The 10,521-nt window shown below is 33.9% G+C and overlaps 1 protein-coding gene across 1 annotated transcript; it reads right to left on the reverse strand.

Annotated features, from left to right (window-relative positions):
- Nucleotides 1–1,014: 1,014 nt before the first annotated feature.
- LOC123546434 (uncharacterized) lies at nt 1,015–10,180 on the reverse strand. The gene is made up of 7 exons (XM_053550783.1): nt 10,029–10,180; nt 9,335–9,420; nt 7,357–7,583; nt 6,901–7,049; nt 6,347–6,497; nt 4,538–4,752; nt 1,015–4,005 (listed from the first exon to the last, which is right to left on the reverse strand). The coding sequence occupies exons 1-7, from the start codon at nt 10,122–10,124 to the stop codon at nt 3,796–3,798; spliced, it is 1,134 nt and encodes a 377-aa protein (XP_053406758.1). The 5' UTR covers nt 10,125–10,180; the 3' UTR covers nt 1,015–3,795.
- Nucleotides 10,181–10,521: the final 341 nt, after the last annotated feature.

The raw sequence follows: 10,521 nt of genomic DNA on the forward strand, positions 1-10,521 counted from the left end.
TTATAAAAACGTTATAATAAAAGCTATTTATAGTAACCACGAAGGGAAGTTAATCCTAAAAAGAAATAATTCTTTATACAAGTTATGTACAGGTTTGGGTAAAATCAAATCATAAATGAAACCATATCGTGCAGACAAGACCAAAATAGCCGATTTTGTCCTTTCAGGGGCTGTAAGTCTGAAACCCATGGTGGGATATGGCTGTTTCAAGAAAGGAACCGAGATCTAATGGTGATACAAGTTATGTGCAAGTTAAGGTAAAATCAAATTATAAATGAAACCACTATCGTGCAGACAAATCCAAAATAGCCATTTTTGCCCTTATATGGGCTGTAACTCTAGAACCCATAGTGGGATATGGCTGGTTCAAGAAAGGGACCAAGATCTAATGATGATACAAGTTGTATTCAAGTTTCGTTAAAATCACATCAGAAATGAAATCACTATCGTGTAAACAAGAAATTGTTGACAGGCGGACGACATTTAGGAAGACATGTTAAACAACATAAGCTGTCAGATATAAGTTAAACAATATTTGTTAAACTATTTCATCTGTAAATTAGTTTTTGTTTTGTAAACATGAGCCAAAATCTGAGCAACTTTTCTAAATATCTCAGAAAAAAAGATACCAATGATTTTACGGTTTCTTTCAGTTGTATATAATATAAGCTACTTATGCAGTGAAACATTGACTATTGAATGAATTACATTTTTCTACGCATGTATTTTGGAACTTATTATGTGATCTCTCGCGTCAGGTGAGCAATCGGGCACTAAAGATGTTCGCTCTTGAAGAGCTTTTATCCAGTATTTACCAAATTTTGTCAAAAATAATGGAACATTCATGTAAAAACATTGTAGCAGTTAAAATACCTTTCGTTTCCGAAATATGAAAACAAGCATGTGATATTAACTTTGCAAACGCACATTCATTGCATTGAGTGACATGAAAAGATATTTAACTGTCACCAGAATATCCAGCTACAGGTCTTATAGATAGATAATCAAAAGGAATCAATGTCAACCAGATTCTGTTTATTTCTAAACTTTCAAAGAAATCATGTTACTCATACAAGAAACAATTATTATCAATACTAAGAAGCAATACTTTCACTGTGACTCCTTTAAATATAATTTACCATTTAATTTAAAAGAAATTCAAAAAACACATTGTTTGATATGTTACAAATATTAAAATTTCAACAGTTCGTATATTGACGTTTGCACGCCTGGTCATAAAATGCATCATTCAAATACCTTTTTTTCTACAGCGCAAAGATATGTGTACTTAATATTACTATACCGTTCCTCCTTGATCATTTGTGTCCCATCGCGTTGCCCCCTGGTTTCGTTTTTAAACTTAACTTCAAGTATGGGCATATTGAATTTTTCCGTTGATAAACTAGACTTATAAGTTATATACTATGATTGAACGATGATTCTTGCATAAAACCTTTGTTTTTGCCGATTTCGGGCACGCACAAACAGGGAAAAAACGTGTACAAACAAGGAGATTCTCGTGAGCACGCGCTGTTGGTGAACGTTTTGAATATGCTGTTGCGGGTCCAACGTAAGCAAATTATGGATCCCGAATCAATTTTGGCCGAAGTCGAAAGGTCCGAGATTTATGAAATCTTTTCATCTGCATTTTTATTAAAAATATCATTTTTCAACCTAACTTTACTTTAACTTGTAATAAGCGCTACCTCCCTTGATACGCGACTGAACTGACGTTCCTTATTATTGTATTATTACACGTATTTGACTCAAAGTAAGTTTACACGCCGCGATTTAATCCCTGAAAATGATAGGCAAACAACATTTACAAAAATACAATTTCGTTTTCCAAATTAATTTGAGTCGAGAAAGTTGACATGCTAACTTTAAATCTTACACTATAACTTTTAAAAAATGTTTGTGTCTACTTTACACATCTATGCAGTCTACTGATGTAGTGATGGTGTGTAATGTAAAGCATAAACATGACGAAGCGTAATGTTTGAAGGATTTTTCCATAGTTAATGAACATTTGATGAACAGAAGGTATCTATTATATATTTTTCAATTTATTTGTAGATCTCACTAACCATGTTTGAGTTTATAAATCCAATCTAAGTTGATTATATCGATGTTGGAAAAATTCAAATTTTTGTGTTTATCAAACTTTGATCGCGATGGGGTGGGGTGCAAAGCAAAATTTTCTAGTTATAGGCCTAGAGATTTCATTTTTAACGACACGAAGAATATAGGTATCGATACCAGTTTCTATTAAACGATAATATTTACATTTAAATAGCGTAAGGGACAGACTATTAATTTAAACCAAGCAGAATTGTGTTCTGTCGGCACCTCACAAATTGTGTAAAAACAGGATGCCGTGTATGCCCTTTTCTCATAATTCCGAGCCTCTAAAGCTAAAGTTCCTACCGATATATCGGAAAAAGGGGGAGTCATGCTTATTTTACATATATTTAATATTAAAGAAATTACCACAACAAGAATGTCCGTTCGACATGTATAAAATATGCACTGTTTCTGTATGCCCTGGAAATGCATAAATAAAACATGTGTCCATAACAACCTGATTCGGCCGACTTCGATCGGCTAATGTCAGCTGAATAGTCTTGTTTTTTCGATATTTCCAGCACTTAAGTTGTGTTTTATGCAAGAATAGCGATAACACACGTTTGTTTCGTGAAACAACATCTGCAGAATCCCTCGGGCTATGTTGGTGCACTCGCCCTACGGGCTCGTGCACCAACCAATCCCTTGGGATTCTGCAGATGTTGTTACACAAAAAAACGTGCGTTAACCCTACATTTGAATACATTTTCAGTCAAACGCGCCATGCTTAAATCTTTTGCAATATTACTCCATTGTTTATTTTGTGTGTCAAAAAGAGCAGTACTTATTCACAACTAGTTCGTGTAACTTACATTTTTTTGTCATTACTAAATTGTTTGAAAAAATACTAATTAGAATCGCAAACCTGCGTTACCTTTACATGGCCTAACCTTGTACCCAGTCGGAGGTAAATAGTTGACATCTTTATTTATGGTATGATGCTTTAAAATGGGGAAATCTGGTCAAAACATGAAATAAAAAGAACATCTGTTTGTTTTACATCTAAAATCAAAATGTGTTTCACTCATGGCCACCACATCTTACATCTTGCTCTGAAACAATCAAGTACATGTATTATTATGACAACTAGTTGCCGTGTGACTGAACTGTAACATATTAAACCGGGTCTGAAATAGATTGGTATGAGAGTCAGATTCTGAAAATATATTTTGGTCATAACTTTCAGACGCGGCATTTGAAATGTTGTTGAGTTAATTGAACAAATATTTTAACATGTTTATTTCAAACTTCAAACTTAACTGTATTCGTGCAGATATTGCCAGATTCAATGTACACATAAAACAGTCTTACGTATTAAAACATGATTGTAGTAAATCATATTACTAATGAATTACAAAACGTGCATCTTGCTCGTATAATGTTGGTAACAAAAACCCATGTATTATATTTGGTAGGAACAATAATATTACAACTTTTTGTTGTCTGTCTTGTACTTATATACTGTGTTACATAGTTTCGAGTAATGATATTTTAATTGATATATTCGTTTCAAAAGCACATCTTCAGGTCTTGAGTAGCCACTCATGCTATTTACAAAACGTAAAGCAGTTGATAGATCAACAAGCAATAATCAATGTTCAATATTAGTATATACTTTTGTTCAATTTCTGACACTAATAATGTCGATATATAATGTCACCATCTATCTATTTAATTTGCATCCTTAAGTTTCGGGACTTCAGGAGCTGCTCCTATAGCCACTTTTGTTTTCCACATTTCGATAAGCTCTTTGGAACGCTTGCTCCTTTCCTCTTTTCCTAGTTTGTCAATAGGTTGCGACAGAAACCCGTATACTACAGGTATGCTCTGTTCGGCGGTTTTAACATATTCCCTGCAAATGCTTCCGAAATGGACCCAACCCTGTAAGTACAAAATGTATAGTCATGTTGTACATTTATGTTTTTGTTTTAGTCCAAGTTAATACAAGGCTGTGAAATAGTTGCCGAGTTTTATCAGAGTAATACTATAATAAGTGAAATTTGATTTTCCGTCAAGCAAATGTATTACGTTCTGTAATTTTAAAATGATTTTAACAATTTTATTTAGCTGATAGTAAACGATCTGATTATTTAAAAAGCAGTATAGATATAAATTCATGAACATACTTTATACTGATTAAAATCATGTTTGTCAAATGCATGAATGATTATAGTGCAAAGAACATGGCTCCAGTGCTGTACATAGGCAGTGTCTTCGTATTAATGGGTAATGTGTTTTGATACAATTACGATCCATTTGACATTCCGTACAGTTAAACAAAGTATCCAAATTGAAACAAAAATTCAGAACAAATGACGCATAAAACTGGGTATCATTCCAAACTGTCTTCTACATTTGATTTCAACACCATCGTGAATGATAATATTAACCAAAATAACTACGCATTATATACCTCTTCGACTTTCACAAGTTCTGTATTAAACATTTCGGCACACGCATCATCTTCGATGGCATCTAGAAAGCATTCACCGACCTCTCCCTTCTGGTTTAAGTCCTTCAAAAAGGCTGCTAGATTATCCCAGAAAGTAATGATGTTCACTAGCTGTCCGTCAATTGAAGCAAGTTGTTCAGATGCCGCTACAAGGCTCTCTAGATCCCCAAGGCTGGCTGTAAAATGTGTTTAAAACTTATAATATTACGTCATGAAATAATAGATAGAGGCAAGATACTTTCTGTGTAAGGCAAAAGGCGAAGGTATGGGTAAGTTTTATTCAACTTGGCATATAATCAACAAAGAAAATGAGCTACAGAGCTTTAATTTTTTTCTTCAATATTAACAATTGTTCATATTCCCACTTTTTTTTTACCAACAGACTATTCCCATGTAGATCTATTGGTCAACCGTAATATTTGCAATAGAAAGTGACAACTATTCAGTATATTAAATTTGTTATGCTTTAGTATAATATTAAAATTAATTCAGATCATCATGGCCAAATTTAATTTACTGTCTGTCTTAGCTTTCATTGTTTGAGTTTCAATTGTTCCCATTCTGTTCGGCCACATTCATTGCCGCTTCCGTCATCCTAGAAAAATAATGTAGTTCCCTGCCATCCGTAAATATTTTGTCCGGTGGAATTGCAAGCATTTTTGTTGTACAAATGAAATCGTGAAATTAAGATTACTTCCGGATTGATTACTCAATAATTTTCACTCCAAAGCAATTCCCCCCTTACACCCCTTTCAATTCCCCCCTTGGATTAACATCAACCTCAAAAATGATACTAGTATTTTGGCAGGTAAAATCAGGATTTTCGAAAGAATATTTCTCAATTTAAAAAAAAAAAAACGTAATTTTATCAAAAATTCATAACCTTACGCTGCAATTGATGACACAAAACCGGAACTAAATATTGTTATTTGTCTTTGAAATGTCATGACGTCTTTCCTGTTTACGGACGTTAATTGGTTTCGCGCGCTTTAATTAAATACACTGCTGTAAGAAATAGTTCTAAAAAGAAAGCCGTTCGATTGGTTTTATTATTATAATCATTTCTTGAATATGTTATGCAAGAAAAAGATTCTGCCACTGGTTGTAGGTGCAGATGGGAATATTCGGCTCTCGTGTAACTGTTTACGCGGTAACTCGGCAGAGTCTCGTTACCTCCTAAACCATTACCCTCGAGGCCGGAAATTCTCACTTGCAACTACAACCATTGAAAGAATCTTATATTAAAGAAACAGTATTATCTATTATTGTAACATTTCGTTAAATCCATTCTAATAGTCTGCACGATTTTCCGTTACACCAGTGGCAACATGCTCGACTTGTCCGAATAATGGTCAATTTCTTTTCACCTCCGCTCGGCTTAACTGAGACTGCCCGTCACAGGTAATGAAATGTGCAACGTCCAAAGCAACGGGACAACATCTATCACCACCACACGACAGTCAAATCATACGTTCCTAACAAAATCAGTAAAAAGGTCAATTGGAAACATTGAATGCATACAAGCAATGTTATAGCCGACATGATTTGTTAGAGTTAGCTCACTGGAAAATCAACAGTGCAACACACTTCAGTTTTTGCAAAGCCTTCTGCGGAAGTAGAATTCCGAATGAAAAGCTTTCAGTACCTTTTGTTATGTCATGCGACAACACCTAAACTGACAGTGATCACACTGATGTGCTACTGAGCAGTTGCTTTCCTGGACCATTATATCCATTCTATTTTTGTCAATTCTAAACGTCTTTTACTTACATTTTTCTAGATCGAACATTGCCATATTGTATCCAGCTTCCAACGTTTCTTTCTCCTTCGAATCCATCTGACTGTCTATTTGACTTCTGTCTTCTGACGCTTTATTCAGCATTTTCTGGGCCTGCTCAGTCGCCGCGAGTGCTCTTTTCCCCTTGAGAAATAAATGACAGTTACAAATGGAACAACGTCAGAACAAGAACGAAATAATCCACTACAAATAGCAATGTTTTAAGAACTCAGACACCCAAAACTACAACAGTGTACTTATAGATTGTAGACTGCATAAATATACAAAAATACGTAACAGAACAGTGTGTAATTATTCTAAGGAAAGCAAATAAAAGAATTGTTAACATGTACATTTTCCAGACATTAACACAGTAATATGGAACTGGATTCTTACTCCGTAACAGTCTTCATATTTAGTCAGGAATATTTGCAAAGTGAACATTACACAACATAACAAAGAAAGTTACTACTAAATAAAAAATAGGCAATCATAAACTAAATCATAAGTGTCAGGTTTAACAACATATGGCATAATAGCATGATACCTTGTAATGTTCTCTAACGGTGTTAACCACCAGTCCGAAAACGCCAAATACTCCCTTCATAGCAGTTGCTCCCCCACTTACGTCGGGAATTTTTGGGGTCATGATGCCTTCCATAAATTGTTTGCACATTTCACCTCCTTGTCCATCAACTGAATAAGATAAACACATATGCACTTCTTTTAAATGATTTACAAGTGGCAGGTTTGATAAACATTAAACATTTGCTGGCGTATATTGAATGAGTCGTAAAATCTAAAACACAAGAACATTTCCCAATATGCGGATCTAATCTTATCTACAAGAAGAACATTTAGAAACATATAATGCAACCACAAAATATTAAAAGTGTCTACTTGATTGAATCTGTGAGAGCTGTGTGTACAGATGTTTTAAATTACGTATACTTTTATCTGACAGCTAATAAATAAGTCTTTTATAACAGAAACATGATTAAACCTGATTGTTTAAACATTTCATCACGCATTTGTTTAGTCTGCTTCACTTCCTCGTCTTTTTGTTTACGTTGCTTTTCGAGCTCCTTGAATTTTTCCTGAGCTTTCTTTTTCCGTTCTTCCTCGAATTTTTGTTTTGTTTCAAGCTCCTTTTGCTTCTCCTCAACCATGGCATTTGCTTCATTGACCTCCGCTGCATCCTTCTGTATTTTGTTCTGCAGCTCGAAGTAACTAAAAAGAGTAACGAGGGCGCTTTATAACTATCTGGTAATATACCATGTATAACAGAGTAATTTATTACTTTTTAGTTCCACTATTCAAAGAATAGGGAGCTATTCTACTCGCCCCGGCGTCGGCGTCGGCGTGAGCTTTCTTCGTTAAAGTTTTTCGGTAACCTTTGTTTTTCTGTCATATCTTTGTTACTATTGCTTATATCTTACTGTAACTTCATATAAACATTGTCCAGCATACAAACAAAGTTTATGCAGGGGCTGGGCCCATTATACACAAGGTCAAGGTCACCAAGGTTTTATACTTAGGTTATTTTTAAGGTTAAAGTTTTTCGGCAACCTTTGTTTTTCTGTCATATCTTTGTTACTATTGCTTATATCTTACTGTAACTTCACATAAACATTGTCCAGCATACAAACAAAGTATATGCAGGGGCTGGGCCCATTATACACAAGGTCAAGGTCACCAAGGTTTTATACTTGGGTTATTTTTAAGGTTAAAGTTTTTCGGCAACCTTTGTTTTTGTGTCATATCTTTGTTGCTATTGCTAATATATTACTGTAACTTCACATAAACATTGTCCAGCATACAAACAAAGTATGTGCAGGGGCTGGGCCCATTATACCCAAGGTCAAGGTCATCAAGGTGTTATACTTAGGTTATTTTTAAGGTTAAAGTTTTTCGGCAACCTTTGTTTTTCTGTCATATCTTTGTTACTATTGCTTATATCTTACTATAACTTCACATAAACATTGTCCAGCATACAAACAAAGTATGTGCAGGGGCTGGCCCCATTATACACAAGGTCAAGGTCACAAAAGTGTTATACTTGGAATTATTTTTATGTTATTTTTTTTTTTTTTGAAAGCTTTGTTTGTAGACATATTTTTGGTTCTTTGAAAGATAATGACTTGAAAATAAAATAAAAAATCTTTATAATGTGTGTTACAATCCCCATAACTCTAACTGTATTTTTTGAGAGAATTATGCCTCTTTCATACTTAAAATTTTTTGGCAATCTTTGCTTTCTTGATGTTACTTTAGTACAATATATGATAAAGACTTGACACTTGAAATGTATCTTTATCATCATCATCTGCATGAGTGGTAACAATCCCCATAACTCTGATTTGTATTTTTGAACAAATTATACCCCTTTGATACTTAAATTTTTTGACAATCTTCGTTTTCTGGACATAACTTTGATACTATATAAGGTTATTACTTGAAACTCAAAATATATTTTTACCATCATCATCTGCATGTGTGGTAACAATCCCAATAACTCTTTGTTTGTGTTCTTTATGCCCCTTGGTGTATCTTCCTTTTAAAGTAGAGGTCTCTTATTGAGACATATATTCATTTTACTGCCATATCGCCGAATAGTGAAACGCGCGGTCTAACGGACAGCTCTTGCTTATATGTTCATGTCGCGAAATGTAAAAGAAATATTCTCATCAATGCCTCCGACATAAAAAATTGTACAAGCATATGTATGTTAGATACAAAATGTCATACACAGCTGGTAAGGCAATGTGATAAAAGCAACAAAATTGTTGCTGATAGCCGGTGACCTAAACCACATAATCACAAAAACATTTATTGTGTCATATGCAAATATATATTTCTGCTGCTTTTTTAACAATGACATTTAGTTTGACTAATTCCTTAGTATTAATGGATGGCTTGAATTATTCCTGTACACTTTAATGTGTACGCCGCGGTTTAAACACACATGTTATACAACTTACTTTTGTCTTGTTTTTATTGCTTCATCTCTCATTTCTTCACTGAACTTCAGCACTTTCATAAACATTGGTTTCAAGATTGCATTTTTCTGGGGAAAAAATGTAACAGTTTTACAATCAAATACAAATATTTACCCATTACTGTAATCTTGACATTTCTGAAATTTACCAGTAGAGAACACAGATACACATTACCTTGCTTACTGTTTTCACTTTTATTTTTAAATTATTAATTCACAATTAAATCATGGAAGTTAAAAAGACACCTTTTCAGATTTTAAATATGTAACGACATCGGCATTTAATTCCATATTTTTATTTTAAATTAGATGAAATATTACGACCTTAAATCATAATGGAACTCGGCTGCTTTGACACATAATATGTAGCCTATTTCGTCAGGATAGATTTAATTTGAAACATAGATGGAATTAAAATGCCGTGGTTAGCTATTTTCCTTTATGTGTTTGGCTTATTATTGCTGTCTGTTTGTTTCATTTTGTCTTTGCGGTTGTGTATATGCCCATTGTCTGCACAGTCATATGCATACAATGTTGTAAGAATTTGTTTCAGGCAGGCTACATTCTTTGAATTTAATTGGCTATCATGGCATATTAAGAATATTAAGGTTTTTATGGATAAAACCATTATCATAACAAATACAGACCATCATAATTATAGCTAAAACAAAACGTACTTTTAGTTTCACAGCCGTTTTTATCAGCGGAATCATCGTTTTCAGTATATTTGATGACGTGACAACGTATGTCTTCATTAGACCAAGTGTCATCATGTGCTGTGTTCTAGCTGAATTGGCAGATAACCTCACCTAGCAGAAACAACAGAAAAAGTATATTTATATATTAAAGACACATCTGACAGTTTCCTCTATGTATATAGGCAAACATTTTCCTACGGAAAGAATTTCTTTAAACTTAGTGTAATGACTGAGAATCAAGTTTTTTAAACGGAAATATGTATTAAAAATCATATAGGTGCCGGTGCTTGGTCTTGAATTATCTGCCCTTGAAAATAGATTGTTCAGTATTTTCAGACCTTCAAGGGCAGACAATTCATGACCAAGTCTGGGTACCTATGATTTGCTTTATTTCATATTTCCGTTTTCCATTTTAATTCTCTGTCAGTAAACACAGTTTAAAGAAGAAATTCTGTCCGTAAGAAAATTTTGT

Source organism: Mercenaria mercenaria, chromosome 9 (genome assembly GCF_021730395.1).
Source record: "Mercenaria mercenaria strain notata chromosome 9, MADL_Memer_1, whole genome shotgun sequence".
NCBI lineage: Eukaryota > Metazoa > Mollusca > Bivalvia > Venerida > Veneridae > Mercenaria > Mercenaria mercenaria.